Source organism: Malus domestica, chromosome 17 (assembly GCF_042453785.1).
Source record: "Malus domestica chromosome 17, GDT2T_hap1".
In the NCBI taxonomy this organism is placed as follows: domain Eukaryota; kingdom Viridiplantae; phylum Streptophyta; class Magnoliopsida; order Rosales; family Rosaceae; genus Malus; species Malus domestica.
In genome coordinates this window covers 29,378,804-29,395,544 of record NC_091677.1, presented here as the reverse complement: position 1 = coordinate 29,395,544, position 16,741 = coordinate 29,378,804, and the positions used below count along the sequence as shown (strand labels likewise).

General features: G+C 37.9%; 2 protein-coding genes across 2 annotated transcripts; both read left to right on the top strand.

The window, feature by feature from the left end:
• The first annotated feature begins 3,629 nt into the window (after positions 1-3,629).
• LOC103432249 (phosphomevalonate kinase, peroxisomal-like) lies at positions 3,630-8,797 on the top strand. The gene is made up of 11 exons (XM_029097234.2): positions 3,630-3,765; positions 3,950-4,069; positions 4,179-4,329; positions 4,425-4,522; positions 4,718-4,827; positions 4,926-4,978; positions 5,397-5,780; positions 6,313-6,417; positions 6,872-7,099; positions 7,324-7,446; positions 8,349-8,797. The coding sequence occupies exons 2-11, from the start codon at positions 4,059-4,061 to the stop codon at positions 8,574-8,576; spliced, it is 1,491 nt and encodes a 496-aa protein (XP_028953067.2). The 5' UTR covers positions 3,630-3,765; positions 3,950-4,058; the 3' UTR covers positions 8,577-8,797.
• A 1,862-nt stretch (positions 8,798-10,659) lies between these two features.
• Positions 10,660-11,738, top strand: LOC103432273 (CASP-like protein 1C1). Its single transcript, XM_008370459.4, has 3 exons — positions 10,660-10,874; positions 11,121-11,223; positions 11,383-11,738. Exons 1-3 carry the CDS (start codon positions 10,717-10,719, stop codon positions 11,614-11,616), a joined length of 495 nt encoding a protein of 164 aa, XP_008368681.2. The 5' UTR covers positions 10,660-10,716; the 3' UTR covers positions 11,617-11,738.
• Positions 11,739-16,741: the final 5,003 nt, after the last annotated feature.

Genomic DNA, 16,741 nt, shown 5'->3' with positions numbered 1-16,741 from the left:
ATATTATCATGAGTTTGATCTATACTTATTAGAGCAAGTCGTGGTTAATTAGGCCAGCACCCAGCACAAAAAACAGACTGGGACCTGTCCATTTACTCCAGCCCACAAAACGGCCTGGCACCCAGCCCAAGCTGGTCTCTGGGCCAGCACAAAACAGGCTGACCAATAAGCTGGGTCATTTTCTGGCATTGGCCACGTGGCCGATCCTGGGCTCTTGGATTTGAATATTTTTCAAATCCAACGGTCCAGATTAATTAACTATATTAAAATTAATTAAAAATATAAAAAAATACAGAATTTTTTTTTTAAAATACAGTAAAATTTTTAAAAAGTTATTATTTTTTTGTATAAATACCTAACCCCCATCTTCCACCTTACACCACATTTCAATATTTTCTACACCTTCTACCAAAGCTTTCATATACTTTTTGTGTGAAAAAAAATACCAAAAAGCTCATCCTTAATTTATTTGATGAGTTTATGTAATTTTATTTTAGTGTGTTTTTTTTTAAGTTTATTTGATGAGTATGTAATTTTATTTTAGTGTGTAATTTTTTTTAAGTTTATTTGAAATTTTATCCGAAATTGGTTAAAAATCTTATCCCAAATAAACTTTAAAAAAAAAAAAAACACCAAATAAATGCGCTGGGTGCCAGCGCATTTTTTTAGCTGTGGAGATGCCTTGGCCTATTACTGTTCACTCCAGTATATTACTGTTCACTTAAGTGGATAAATGCGTTGGGTGCTGGCACAAAGTCCTTCAGGGTGGACTTGCTCTTAGAGCAGCTCCAGCGTGTGCTGGAGCCAGTGGGATAGGCATGCGAACAATGGCAGAGAGCCCGAGCAAGCAAGCCCATGTGCTAGCAAGGGAGCCCGAGCAGGCCCAATAGAGAGATCCAGCACGAGTTGCCAGCCCGATAGCCTAAAGGCATCCTGACGCAAGGCTGACGTCGCCCAGACGTCAGCTACGTTTTTTAATTTTTTCTGTCATGCGTGTGTGCTTTAAGCGCGCGTGGGCACGAGTCGTCCGACAGGATTTCAGAAGTGGGGTCCGCGGCGCACTTCGGCAAAGTTACAGTTGGGGAGGTCACGTGGCTTCCCCACGTCTGTTGGATTTTAAAGGCTACAATTTGTGGACCGTTGGATTTCCAACGGTAAAAAAAATTAAAATTTAATATCAGCCATTTGATCTGAAATCAACAGTCCACGTTATTCGCCTTTATAAATTAAAAAAACAGTTTAAAAATAAGAAATCTTACTGTTGTGCCACGTGGCACAATCTGGAATGTCGGAATTCAAAATTTTTAAATCCAATAGCAGAGATTAATTAGGGGAATAAAAAAAATTAAAAAGTAAAAAATTAATACAAATCTGAAGAAAAAAATTGACAAATTAAAAAAAAATGATTTTACTTTTCTATAAATACCTTCTTATTATCTTCTACCTTACACCACAATTTCATATTTTCTCAACTACTTTCAACCACATTCCTATCTTTCTCTCAAAGTTTCAATCTAATTTTTTTCCAACAAAATGACTACTGATGCAGGTACGAATTGGACGCTTATTGAAGATATTGCGTTGTGTACTAGTTGTGTTGAAGTTACTCATGATCCGATTACGGGGTAATGAGATGCAGTTACGAGAAATGTGGAATCTTATTCATACCAATTTTCTTGAGAAAAATGGTGGGAAAAGAACCAAAGAATCGATGTCCAGTCGTTGGAAATTACTTAGCCAATCGTTTGGTACATGGAGAGATGCCTTGGCACAAGCTAGTGGTAATCTTCGAAATGGGGAAAATTTAGCGGATCAGGTAACAATATATTATTTATTTGTTTGTACTATACCCAAATTTACACTATAATTATTTGTTTGTATTATTTATTTGTTAACTACTTTGATTATAATTATTTGTTTGTATTATTTATTTGTTACATACTTTCATTATAATTATTTGTTTGTCTTATTTATTTGTTAGCTACTTTGATTATAATTATTTGTTTGTATTATTTATTTGTTACCTACTTTCATTATAATTATTTCTTCTCCTGCATTGTGTAGGAACTTCAAGCACAAACTTGGTATAATGCTAAAACCAAAAGCAAAAACAAATAATTCAACTGGTGGGAATGTTGGAATATTGTCAAAAATTGTCCTAAATTCAGAGTTGTGTCTGTTGGTTCAGAAGTTTTCATGAACAGCACCCCTTTACACTCTACACCCGATCATTCAACCGGTGGGCATGTTCATGAAGATGACGCAGAAGAAGTGCTCGAAACACTCCCTGAACAAGCGTCGGCGTCGACCCATTGTTCAATTAGGCCTCAAGGTAAGAATGCTTAAAAGAGAAAAGGGAATGCTTCCAAGAATGATTATGCAAAGTATATGGAAGAACTTGCTCGCCAAAGTGAATTGACTTTGGCGCGGGAAATGGCAAAATTTGAGGCTGATAAAGCTAGAAAGGAGGCAAAAGTTGCAGCTATTGAGAGTGTATTTCAAGCTAATGAGAGAGAAAGAGAGCTACCTAGGCAAGAAAGGCAACATGTTAGAAAAGAAAGAATGGCTCAACGAGATCATGACATTATGAACACACCTTTAGATGGATGACTCAACGAGAATGTGAGATTCTGGCCATTCTTGCTTCGTCATCTCTCATTCTACGCTCCTCATCATCTTCCATCTCATTTTGGGCCACTTGAAGATTAAACATTCCTTCTGATTGGTTAAACAATTATTCCTCTTACTGATCGATTTCCTACATCATCCTTGAAGAAGAAGACATTGTAAGAATGAAGTAAAAAATATGAATAATGATAAAGATTTTGGTGAAGAATGAAACAAAAACTACGAATAATGATAAAGATCTTCAGAAAATTAGAATATACCTGCCCCTAAAAACTTGGTCAGCTTTGGAGGCTTCGTCGTTCCATAAACCAAAACAAAAAATGGTACAACAAATTTTCACATGTCAACTTGCTTATGCTAGTCAAACTAAGCTCACTTGACTTTTTTTTTTTAATTTAAATTATTAGGTAAGCCCTCGTGGCTTGAAATGATAATTGATTTTTTACGCATTTATTTTCTTTTTTGTACATTTCTAAATTGAATAAATAAATAGAAAATCAAATATATAAAGTTTTTTTTTTGAACAAAAATAAAAAATGAAAGTTGTGTAAAGAAAATATGGTGAGTATAAATCGTTTCGCTTCAAAATTAGTTGTCAAATGCACATGGATAGAGCTCCTTGTAATTTTTTAAAAAAAATGATTTTTGCACTCTATCTCTAATGAACACTTTTGTCAATTTACTTAAATAAATAATATTTTAATATAATGATATATTATCATTTAGTATTACAGTCTATTGATATTTATTTTCACTTGTAAGTAAGAGGTTCGATCATCGCCAAAAACGAATTTGAACTACATTATTACTAGCTCATTGTGAGGCTTAGCTCACTCACTCACCCTTGAGTATAGATACACAACAAAAATTATTTATGTATAATGATATATTTACACTAAAAATAAACAAATAGAATTCTTAAAAAAAAAATACAATAATTAAGCCTTTGTGGCCTATTATGTTTTTTTTTTTAAATACTAAATTTTAACACAAAAATAAATGAAAACCCCACCCACCCTCCTTCCCCCCTGCTAGCTTCTTAACTTTCAGTTGATCAAAAACCCTGCCATTTCGACTAAAAAACCAAAACAAAAATAAACCTACCATCTTCTAGCTCTCTCTCATCAGCTCTCTCAGGTAATGATTTGGTTTTAAATTTTGATTTTTTTTTCTCGTAATTTGCTGCTTTGATGGTTTGTTTAAATTTTCAATCTTTTACAAGAAGATGAAGGCATTTTAGTATGACTGCAACTGTTTGGGGTTTTGTTTGAATTTCTACCCAAACCTTTACAAGTTTATTTTCTTGAATTTGATTCTGCAGCTCTGCAAATTCAACACCCAGCAACTCATAGCTGAGAGAGAATTAGAAACCCACTTCACACTTAACAGCTAGAGAGAGAGAGAAAAGGGAGTCCGACGCTGCAATTGCAATGGAGGCTGTGTAAGTTTTGGATTTTGAATCAAAAATTTGTTCTTGTATATGAACTTTTGTGAATTAGAAAGAAAGAAAGGAAATTGATTGTTGTTGAAAAACAAACAAACAATTACAGAGTTGCTTCAGCTCCAGGGAAGGTGTTGTTGACTGGAGGTTACCTAATTCTGGAGAGACCCAATGCAGGCCTTGTACTCAGCACCAACGCCCGCTTCTTCGCCATTGTCAAACCGCTTTACCAGCCTCTCAAGCCCAATAGCGGGGCCTCGGTGTGTCTTCATCATTCTCTCTCTCTCTCTCTCTCTCTCTCTCTCTCTCTTTGAGTCTGATTGATTAAAATGTGTATCTGTTTTGTGTCTTTCAGGGTTGTACAGATGTGAAATTGACGTCTCCTCAGCTCGCCAGAGAAAGCGTCTACAAACTCTCCCTAAAAAATTTATCACTTGAATATGTTTCTTCAGGGTGAGTTGTCATTTTCGATATAAGCTTCTTGAATAATGATAGATTTTTTAACAATGCTACAAATCATCAGTTTATATCATCATCTTCGTTGTCATGTAACCACTTATAAGGTTATATCGGGAAAGTTTCCTACTTCAAACAAAAGTTTCCTGCTTCAAACATGCTTAATTTTAATTCACATAAACACAATTTCAGTGACTCGAGGAACCCTTTTGTGGAACAAGCAGTCCAATACTGTGTAGCTGCTGCCCGTGCAACGGTTGACAAGAAGAACAAGGATTTGTTAGAAAAACTACTATTGCATGGTAATGTTCATTCTCCATATGTTTCCCCATCATTTAAAATGCTAAACAAACTTGACAGCATTGAAAATTCTAATGTTTCATCTGGGTCTGTCATGCAGGTCTTGATATCACGATCTTAGGTAGCAATGACTTTTATTCTTATCGGAATCAGGTTTGTTACCCTTTTTAGTTTCTGTAGTTTTGTTTTTTAATTTAGTTGAGTCATCCGTTGTTTCTAATCTTCTTTTAATTATTGATCATGTAATTCTTACCAAAAGCCGACATATAAAAGGTCGTACCCAGTGCACAAGGCTCCCGCTTTACGCAGGGTCTGGGAGAGGTGAATGTCGGCTAGCCTTACCCCCATTTATGGAGAGGCTGCTCCCAAGTCTCGAACCCGAGACCTACCGCTCATGGGCGAAGGCACTTGCCATCGCACCAAGTGCCGACATATATTTGAATAAAAAAGTATAAAAATTGCAGCATTCACGTTCCAATAAACTGTTGCAGCTGAAACTTCTAGGTTTCTTATTTTATTAATTGCAATCCAAATTCCTAATTCAAGATGTTTCTGAGTTGTGCCCTTGTAGATTGAAGCCCGTGGTCTGCCTTTGACTCCAGACGCATTGGCTACACTACCTCCTTTTGCATCGATTACCTTCAATGATGAGGGATCAAATGTAGAAAACTGTAAACCTGAAGTTGCAAAAACTGGATTGGGTTCGTCTGCGGCAATGACAACCGCTGTGGTTGCTGCGTTGCTTCACTACCTCGGAGTTGTTAATCTTCCATCTATGCTTAAAGATCATCAACATGAAAAGCACATTGCAGATCTTGATTTGGTGCATGTGATAGCTCAGACTGCTCACTGTATTGCACAGGGAAAAGTGGGCAGTGGGTTTGATGTTAGTTCTGCAGTTTATGGAAGTCAACGTTATGTCCGCTTTTCACCAGAAGTTATTTCTTCTGCTCAGGTCTCTCTCTCTCTCTCTGCTAGAGCATGCAATGTGGATCAAACGAGTGCACCTAGTTCCTATTTGTCTAAATGTTAAAATGGAGTTTGGTATATGCTAGTCACATGCAAATCAGAACTTATGAAATTATTACAGGTTATCTGTAGTTAATTTTTACTCTCCCAATATTGGTCACTCTAAATAAAATTAACATTGGTTACCAATAGCCCGATTCTGATTTTTTGTCCTTTTATTACTTTGGCATTAAGATTGTCATGTGGTCTCATTAAATTACCTTTCTCACATTGATTTTGTTGTCATGACCGGATATACCAACATCCACCGTTTTCCATTCAGGACATGCTGTAAAATCGAAAACACCATTTTCATTTGGTGTCTTCCATGGAGATGGGATTCCTGATTGTGTTGTCGTGTGGTTGATTATCTTCATTAATTTTAATCTAATATTCTTTTTTCTCTTTGTATGGCCACATAACAGATACTGTTAGAGAACCCCTTCAATTTGTAAGTTCATTTTTTTTTATGCTTTCAGGTTGCAGTGACGGGAACACCGCTACAAGAAGTCGTTCCTCAAATCCTAAAAGGAAAATGGGACCATGATAGGACTAAGTTCTCCTTGCCACCATTGATGACTCTTGTAAGCATGTCAAGATCCATTTTGTAGCTTGCTTTGTAAATATGATTATCCATGCAAAAGAGTATCATATGCATGAAGACAATAAATCCACAAACCTTCCCCGAACTTTGTAGAATAAAATCTGCAATGTGTTCTGATGCATGGTACTTTAATTTCCATTTGTATGTTCTTAATTATTATGTGTAGCATATGAGCATTATAGAGTGGTTCATAGAGCCTTGTACTTCCAAGGTAAGGAGTTATGCCAATCTTAGGTTGGCTAAAAAGCCTTACTGGAAACATAATGGAAAAAAATGAAGGTTGTTACTTATTAAAGAAAAATAAATAAAAAATTTAAGCTTGAATTCAAGTGTAGATTTCGTGCTGTCTCTTATCATTCTTTTGTGCATGATTCATAAAACAATGGCGCAATCATTTTAAGGGTCTCTTTTAGTGATTCGAGTGCTTTCTGCAGTTACTTGGAGAACCAGGAACTGGAGGATCATCCACTCCATCAATGGTGGGTTCTGTGAAAAAGTGGCAGAAGTCTGACCCTCAGAAATCGCTGGAGACATGGAAAAAGTTGTCGGAGGCAAATTCAGCACTTGAAATGCAACTCAATACATTAAGCAAATTGGCAGAAGAACACTGGGAAGAATATAAAAGCTTGATAAACAGCTGCAGCATCCTCAAATCAGAGAAGGTATTTTACTCATCCTCTCTCAGAAACGAATTTTAATATGATAAAATCAATATTGAGACAAGTGCCCCATTTTGGATTTGTTGGACATGTCATGTTGTACCGTGTCGTGAAGTATGTGTTTTTGGCTTCTTTGAATTGCTGTTAATACTTTCCCTACCCTATAACTTCCTGCTGTTTGTATTGCCCAACATTGATGTTTGTTACAATTTTACAAAATTGTACAGTGGACACAACAAGTCTCTAAACCAAGCCAAGAAATAATTGTTAAAGCATTATTAGGAGCAAGAGACGCTATGCTTGGGATCAGATATCATATGCATCAGATGGGAGAGGCTGCAGGTGTTCCGGTATGTGCATTTCTTAACAGGATTCTTGTTTCTTTCGTATAAAAAATATATGGTTTGTAGAATAATAATTGATATATTATGTTAATTGTTTCATACTCCTTTCTCAAAAATACATATTCTGAACATTCCATATTTAAATAACTTGTGATTTGAATGTATTTTGACCAGGTTAAAGTATCTTCCTGGAATTCAAATAAAAGAAAAAACATGTACACGCGCGCTCGCATGCACACACACATAGTCTGTCACTACTCACTAGTCATCCCTATTTTTGTCCCTATGGAAGTCCTAGTTGATTTACTTAATCTCCCTAAGTATATTTGAATGATAAATATGGCTTCTGTTACGTATCATGCTGAATGAACCCGTTGATGAAGTCCTTAGACTCAGCATTCTTAGACTTAAAAGCAGAAATCCCTGCCATTAGAAGTTGCTTGTTTTGCGTAACCGGCTCTTGGGAATCAAAATCCATTCCGTGGAAAGGATTTTATAGGAATCAGTACGGTTCAACAATGCCCTTTCTAGTGTTTTGGAATGTTGGGAATCATTAATCTTATCAATGAGAGAAAATGCAAATGATTCGTATTTTCCTCCTAGCAGAATACATATTATGGCATTATTCTTCCGGTGGCCTTGAGGTGTACCGCAAAAACTCCTTTAAAATACATTGGTACTGATGTTTCAAATATGCTAAAGACTTTAAACCAGAAACTAGAATCAGAACAGGGGCAACCTGATGTCAGTCGTTTAAACACAGGACAACATGATGTTGCTCATAAATTTATTATTCAAATTTTTTCGTCATTCTGAATAGAATAATTAAGATTCAAACTATTGTTGTCATACTCTCTCTTCACCTTTCTTCCTTGTCTGATCGATTCCTTGTCTTCAAAACTTTTCAGATAGAACCAGAATCACAGACAAAGCTTTTGGATGCTACTATGGATATGGAAGGAGTGTTGTTGGCTGGAGTTCCCGGAGCAGGTGGGTTTGATGCGGTATTTGCCGTTACCTTAGGGGATGCTGGGAGCCATGTGTCGAATTCTTGGAGTTCATTCAATGTTTTGGCCTTGTTAGTTAGAGAAGATCCTCAAGGTGTTTCTTTGGGGAGTGCAGATCCACGAACCTAGGAAATTACTTGATCCATTTCCTCAGTTAATGTTGGATAACCTATCGTTTTCTTCACTATTTATGGTGAAAAAAGGCGATTTGTAAGATGAATTGTATAAGAGTGTGGATATTAAACCAATTGGTCAAGTTTTTAGAGAAGAAAAATACATATGGGATAAACTTGCAGAGTGAAAATGTTACTTGCAACAAAATCAATAAGAGTCGTTTGTTAACTGTTCAAGTGAACCTGTGTCATCTTTCTTATTCTTTAATTTGCTTGCTTCCATGTTTGATGAATTAGTTTCAAGGAATGTATTAGTTTGATGAATTGTTATGCACTAAGGGCATGTTTACTTACAAGAAATAGGAATTTAAATCATTTTGATTTTGATTTAATTTGTCTTGGGTTTTTTTATTTTTTTTTTAAGGAACAATATTATCTACACTAAGAGGGAGATTGTGAGTTTAGTCTCATAATGGGCTAACAATAATGCAATTCAAATTTGCCTTTGGCGAGAATCAAACCTAAGACCTCTCACTTACAAGGGAAAAGGAATACCGTTAGACTGTAGTATTAGGCAAAATTAGAAAGTGAAAATGAATACCACTAGACCGTAGTATTAGATAAAATTAGAAAGTGAGGATAAAGAGTACTCACTATTAAAAAGAATATCACTAGATCGTAGTATTGAGTGACATCATTTGATCTTTTAATAAAGTATTAAAACTCCCAAACTTGTCATAAGTTGTTGTATTGGTTTCGAAGAATTCAACTCACGCCTCCTCCTTCCCTCGCAAAAATGTAAATTAAATAGTCATTCACGGTTGATAACCGAAAAAGCCAAAACGAAGCAAGAGATTAATAGTTGAGACAGTTGAGTGAATCGTTTGTCGTAAATGAGAAAGTAAGCATGGAGTTGTTGCCTTGTTGGATTAATGTTTAAATGGATACACCTATAAAGTTGATATTTTGCTTTTAGTGGCATAATAAGAGTGGGAACATAAAATATTTTGATCAATGGGAACACTGTACAATTTATCAAATATGATTACGTTGTCTTTGATGGAATACACAGAACATTAGTCAAACTCATGGGCTAACTGGACACATTCTCACTTAGGCCCTAGAAGCCCGCAAACAACAAGCTCCTACGCCCAATTCATCACAAACGGTCCAAATCGATCGCCACGCGCCTTGCGCAGATTACCGTAATATGTAATGGACTTGTCTATCAGTTTCTCAGTATGCCAAGATTCTCCGAAGCATATTTCAAAAATCTCAAAGGAATATTCCTCCATTTGTTTGCAGACTAGGTAACACTTTGCTAACAGGTTCAACGAATCTTGACGCTAGGGTTAACTCCTCAGTTCTCTATAAATAGTCAATGTCAGTCACTTTATTCTGGTAATCAAGAACTCTCACAACACTCTTATTACTTCCTACAATCTTTCTGACTTAAGCATATCGGATACCCTTTAGCTAACACCACACCAATGTTAGTCTAACTCTATTTGTCTCTTTTTTGTGTGTATAGGTTTTCGTCAATTCAATGTGAGGTGGAAATTTGCTCTCGCAATAAGCATTTCATTTTTTTATCTCAATTTTCAAATTTTGTTACTAAATATAGAGAGAATGAAGACGAAATGAAGAATGAACTAAGGAGAAATGCAAAATGAAAACAAACAATAGAAAAGGAAACCATGTTTAAAATTGTTTTTAGTTTTTATTACATTTCCCACAATTCTTCCCCTTCTTATTCATCCGTCTTTTTTTGCCCTTGTATTCTCTCTTTATTTACATTTAAATAGCAAAAACAAATGGTTATCAACTAGACCGTGACTTTCGGTTTGAATTTTTTTCCATATTTTACCCACACAAAAGAAAAAAGAATAGATTAGTACAATACAAGAGACACAAATGGCTCAAGTGTATTGAAGCACAAGGTAGATGAGCTTCTGCTGGACTATGCTGGTGGTGACCGTTGAGCTCTTCAACTAACGAAAGACAAACAAGTATGAATAAGTTTTACAAGTGCACCCAAACTACCCTCCTTTTCCTTCCTAACACTCTAACCCTACGTAGGATTATTACCATCTATGCATCAGTATCTTTGCATATTATAGGGCAAGCTTGTGCACCCAAACTTCAGTGCAGAATCCATGGCAAAGATCACTAAGAGACTCTGCACGCTAGTTCTACGGCTGATGGCCGTCGGTGCTACCCTTTTGGCCGCAATTGTCATGGTTACAAGCCATCAGAGAACCAGCATCTTTGGAATATCTTTTGAAGTCAAGTATAACCATACTCCAGCCTTCCAGTAAGTTTTTTGTTTTCGTTTTTTTACGCCTTTTCTACGTACGTACGCTATATGCGCCATATTCTGTAGAGATCGATAGTTTTTCTTGCTAGACAAAAAACATCATGATCAATAGTTTGGATTGATGATAGTCTGGCAAGACGTACAACCATAGCTACTAGCATGATTTCTATTCATTTTCTTTGCGTATGTATGTATATATGTACCTGTGCTAGTTGCTATAAACGTACTCTTTTATCTTTGTAGGTACTTTGTGATCGCAAATGCGATTGCAACCGTATACGGCTTTCTGGTTATTTTTCTTCCTTCTGAGAGTCAGCTATGGAGATTAGTCGTGGCTTTGGATGTGGTACTCATATGAATTTATAACTTAAATCTCTCTAGCTACATTTTTTTTTCTTATTTGACGGTTGTTCATGTTTCAAAGTTTTTTTTTTTTTTTTTTTGTAATTCCAACCAGTTTAATTTAACAATAAAAGGTGCAATTAATTGTTTGGATTATGAACAGGTAATCACTGTACTGCTGAGCACAAGCATTTCAGCAGCTTTGGCTATTGGTACTCTGGGGAAGAATGGAAATTCATATGCGGGTTGGCTACCCATATGTGGACAAGTCCCAAAATACTGTGACCAAGTAAAGGGAGCCCTAATCTCAAGCTTTGTTGGCCTCATCATATATGTCCTGCTGCTTCTGTATGCCATCCACACTGTCCTCGATCCTCTCCTGTTGCGAAAAACTTAAACCTTCTCAATGAGTAAAATGGTCTTGCTGGATCTCATCAGTTTTGTCCATCCAGTGCATATGTAATTACTTTGTTCTTTGGGTTATTTAATTACAGTATGCACTCTCAAGTTTGGGTGCAATAGGAACACCATACCTTATTTAAAATATTCAATGTCATACACAAATCATGTTTTAGTTGCAATGTCATATTTCCGTCAAATAATATGTTAAATTGGCCGTTGAGTGATGACATAATAATTACTGATTCCACATATTTGTTGATGTAACTTTAAATTTGTGTGGTTATCTACTAATATGTAATTAGTTAGTACCCTTTCTTTGTAAATCACATGCTTATAAATGGGCACTCTAGTAACAAAATTGTTTTGAAATAAAATAATTTGAGAGTGAGAAAGAGAGAGGGGCGGTTAGAGAGAGAGAGAGAGAGAAGTGTAGAAAGTATTGACGAAGATATTTTCATTGTACTCTGAATTGTCAGTACACAGAGATATATATAGTCACAAAGACTCTTACACAAGTGACCTTATCTTCTACAACTAATTACATAAATACCACAACTAACTATTTACTGTTGTAACTAACTTGTGACTGGTTTAGTTCTCTCAATACACCCCCTCAAGCTGAGCTTGGGAGCAGTTGAAGAACCAAGAGGAAGCTTGGATTTGAGAGCAGTAAATCGACTCTTGGACAGAGACTTGGTGTGGATGTCAGCAAGCTGATCCTGACTACAAACAAAGTGAACCTTGATGAGATTAGCTAAGACCAACTCACGAATATAATGATAGTCAATCTCCACATGTTTGGTGCGGGCATGAAAGACCGGATTAGAAGCAAGAGAGATGGCGGAAATGTTATCACACCAGAGAGTGGGAGTCTGAGAAAGAGGAAAACCAAGGTCACGAAAAATTTTACAAATCCAAGTCAGTTCAGCTGCAGTGTGTGCTAGAGATATGTATTCGGCTTCTGTGGATGACCGTGCCATAGTAGCTTGTTTCTTGGCACTCCAACTGATAAGATTGGAGCCCAGAAAGATATTATAACCACTAGTAGAACGACGATCAAAGAGACAGCCAGCCCAGTCCGCATCGGAGAAGGCTGTGAGATTAGGTGCACCTTTTCTGAACCATAGACCCTCAGAGATTGTACCCTTGAGATAACGAAGAATGCGTTTGGCAGCTTGCATATGTTGGTCTCGAGGAGCATGCATGAACTGACAGATTTGATTCACAGCAAATGAAATATCTGGACGTGTCCATGTCAAATACTGTAAACCACCAACAATGGATCGATACTCAGTGGGATTGGATAAAAAAGGACCACTGTGATCCAATTTGTTAGAGCCAAGGGGAGTGCAGCAAGGCTTTGCACCAGCCATATTAGTTTTCCCAAGAAGATCCAGTAAATACTTTGTTTGATGGAGGAAGAGACCTGTGGAAGATCGTTGAATCTCTAAACCCAGGAAGTAGTGCAGTGGACCCAAATCCTTGACTGGAAAGATAGCACTGAGGTTTTGAATGAACAGATTGCATATGGAAGAGTCATGTCCAGTGACTAATATATCATCTACATACACAAGCACCATGACAGGAGTAGGACTAGGGAGAACAAATAAGGAAGCATCAGAAGAAGATTGCTGAAAACCAAGTCGAAGAAGAGCTTGAAACAGTTTGTCAAACCAAGCCCGAGGGGCTTGCTTAAGACCATAAAGAGATTTCCTTAATTTGCAGACATGATGTGGCAGATTGGGATCAGAGAAACCCGGAGGCTGCTGCATGTACACATCTTCCTTCAAATCTCCATGAAGAAAGACATTACTGATGTCTAACTGATTTAAAAACCAATTGAACTGCACAGCAAGGGACAAAATGATTCTAATCGTGACTGGTTTAGCCACAGGACTGAAGGTCTCTTGAAAATCGATACCTTCCTGCTGATGATACCCTTTTGCAACCAAACGAGCTTTAAAACGCTCAACAGTACCATCAGGATGCTTCTTGATTCTGAACACCCACTTGCAGCCAACAACATTATAGGAGGATGAGGGAGGAACAAGGGTCCAGGTGCCTGTGGATTGTAATGCATTAAACTCATCTTGCATGGCAGATCTCCAATGAGCATGCGTAGAGGCTTGCAGATATGTAGTCGGAATATAGTCCATATCAGATGGAAGAGGATGTTTGGTAGCTGCATATACCTTGGGCTTGAAGATACTAGCTTTGGAGCGAGTGATCATAGGGTGAGTATTGGGAGGAGGCAGTGATGTAGTTGGTGCAGGGGAAGAGACAGATGCAGTAGACAGAGAATCTGTACTTGGAGCAGCAGTATGAGGAATGGACTCTTGAGGATTGACATTGTGCGGACTTGAAGGAAAACACTCAGAGGTAGAGTGCAATTCTGGAACCAAAGATCCAGGAGAGGCACCAGGACGTTGAGGAACCGAGAACTGTAGATCCATCGGGGCGGAGACAGAGACTGAAGACATAACAGGAATGGTAGGAGAAGACTGAAAATGATATGTTGCTTCATCAAACTGCACATGTCTGGAAATGTAGAGACGATTAGTGACTGGATCAAGGCATCGATAACCCTTGTGCTGTAAACTGTACCCCAGAAAAACACAGCTTTTGCTTTTTGCTTCTAACTTGGAATGAGTATAAGGTTTGAGCCACGGGAAACATCGACAGCCAAATACTTTCAGTCTTGAGTAATCTGGTGGCTTGAAGAAGAGTAATTCCCAAGGAGAGGTAGAGAGGCCAGAGATTGGCAACCTGTTAATAAGATACACAGCCGTAGAAAAAGCTTCCACCCAATAGAGATGGGGAATATTAGAAGCAACAAGTAATGTACGAGCAGTTTCCACAATATGGCGGTGCTTTCTCTCAACATAGCCATTTTGTTCAGGAGTGTGAGGACATGTTAATCGATGAAGAATACCATGAGTGCGAAGAAAAGACTCAAACTTAGCACCAATGAATTCACCCCCTGAATCGGAATGCACAACCTTGATTTTATTGCCAAGTAGATTTTCTACATAGTGTTTGAATACAACAAAAGTAGAATAGGCATCAGATTTTGCCTTTAATGGAAAAAACCAACTATATCTACTGTAATCATCTACAAGCAACAAGTAGTACTTAAAGCCACTAGGAGAAGTGATGGAGGCAGGACCCCAAATATCACAGTGTAGTAGTTGAAGACTGTGATTACTTGTAGAACTGGCAGATGCAAAAGGAAGCTTGTGACTTTTAGCTAAAGCACAATCTGAGCAAAAAATATCACCAGTAGGTTTGCCTTGCACAACAAGCTTATTTCCTGAAAGAACCTTTCGAAAAATAGAAGAAGATGGATGACCCAATCTTCGATGCCAAATCTGTACAGGAGCTTTGACACTTATTAAAGCCGAGGGTGATGAAGAGGTGGGATGACCAGAGCCTTGAAGAGGATAGAAGCCATCTTTAACTGGTCCCCGCAAAAGCGTCTTCCCCGAAACTCGATCCTTTACAGTGGATCCATCAGGGTCAAGAGTCAAGGCACAATTATTATCTTTTAAAAATTGATATGCAGATAATAAGTTGTGTTTCATAGAAGGTACATGTAAGACATTACTCAACTTAAAAGAAGTATGAGATGTATCTAAAGTAGAGGTACCAATATTGTGAATAGGCAGACCTTTACCATCTCCTATATAGACCTTGTCTTCACCAGTGTAAGGAGAGGCAACAGAGAGATTTACAATGTCATTTGTGATATGTGAGGTGGCTCCAGAATCCAATAGCCAAGATGGGGATGGTTTGGATGAGTAGTGAGCATAAAGAGCTGCAAGCTTGGCTGGTGGCACTCGTCCAAAGATCTCAGGATTCATCCTGTCAAAGCAATCAATTGCTTCATGGCTAGTTGAACCACATATTTGACAGGTGGTCTTGTGACTGGATGAAGAACCTTGGTTGTGAGATCGGGAGCCTGAATGAAAGGCACGAGGCTGATTTGGACGATAAGGACCAGTGGAGTTGCCACGTGAATTACTAAAATTGCGATTTCCTCTGAAATTGCGATTGTTCCGGCCTCTATTAGAATTGTAACGAGAGGCAGATTGAAGAGGCTGATTATATGCAGCGAAGGCCTGTGAATAAGGCGTTGGGAGCAAAGGTGCTTGAGACTGAACAGAGAATGCTTGAAAAGGCTCAGTAGTAGGAGTGGACAGAGTGTTCTTACGACGAGCCATGGAAAGCTCTTTGGTCAGCAACAGACCATGCAATTCATCAAGAGAAGTTGACGACAACCGCAACATGATGGAGTCAATAAAGGACTCGAATTCATCAGGAAGACAGTGAAGTGTTGCAGCAATGAGATCACGATCAGAAACAGTTGCACCAGCAGCACTGAGAGAATCTGAAATTTCCTTGAGTTGCTGTAGATATTCCGAGATCGATTGAGAGCCTTTTTGAATTGATTGAAGACGAGAACGAAGCTGGTGAATATGAGCTTCAGAGACTCCACCAAAACGTTGTTCAAGCTTCTGCCAAAGCTCTCGAGACGTGGACACCCCTACCGTGAATGGAATGAGATCTTCAGATAGAGTCGAGTTGAGCCAAATCAAGAGGTTTTGATCTTTTTCAAACCACTGCTCAAATGCCGGATTCAGTGAGCGATCAGGGAGAAGAGGAGCCGGACATGGCTCAGTACCGTCAACAAGACCAAGAAGTTTGTACCGGCACAAAATCGGAGCAAACAATGCTCGCCATGGAAGGTAATTGGTGCGTTTGAGTTTGATTGGCACCATGCTACCAATGTTTTGGATCGTAAGAGACATATATGAGTTCTGAGGTTGAGGATTTTCAGAGGGATGAGATCGGCGGAGACGAAGAGCCAGATGGGGAGGCCATGATAGACAAGCGCAAAATGCGAGAGAGGAGGAAGAATCAAAGACAGAAAGCACAAGATCGATAACGAAATCAATCAAGAAATCGATCGAGAAAGAGAGAAAACAATCGAGAAATCACCGACTCAAAATATCACCGACTCAAATTGAAAGAAATTGCTGAGTAAAACTACCAAGACAGATCAAGAACAGTGATCAGAATACAAAATCAACGAAGAAATCTGATCAATTTGAACAGAAATC

What these genes read in the sequence shown, in the direction of transcription:
- LOC103432249 (XM_029097234.2), top strand. An exon ending in GCATCCTCAAATCAGAGAAG is followed by an intron (nt 7,100 to 7,323) that starts GTATTTTACTCA and finishes AAAATTGTACAG; the next exon opens with TGGACACAACAAGTCTCTAA. An exon ending in GAGAGGCTGCAGGTGTTCCG is followed by an intron (nt 7,447 to 8,348) that starts GTATGTGCATTT and finishes AAAACTTTTCAG; the next exon opens with ATAGAACCAGAATCACAGAC.
- LOC103432273 (XM_008370459.4), top strand. Translation starts at nt 10,717, where the DNA reads ATGGCAAAGATCACTAAGAGACTCTGCACGCTAGTTCTACGGCTGATG. An exon ending in AACCATACTCCAGCCTTCCA is followed by an intron (nt 10,875 to 11,120) that starts GTAAGTTTTTTG and finishes TTATCTTTGTAG; the next exon opens with GTACTTTGTGATCGCAAATG. An exon ending in TAGTCGTGGCTTTGGATGTG is followed by an intron (nt 11,224 to 11,382) that starts GTACTCATATGA and finishes GATTATGAACAG; the next exon opens with GTAATCACTGTACTGCTGAG.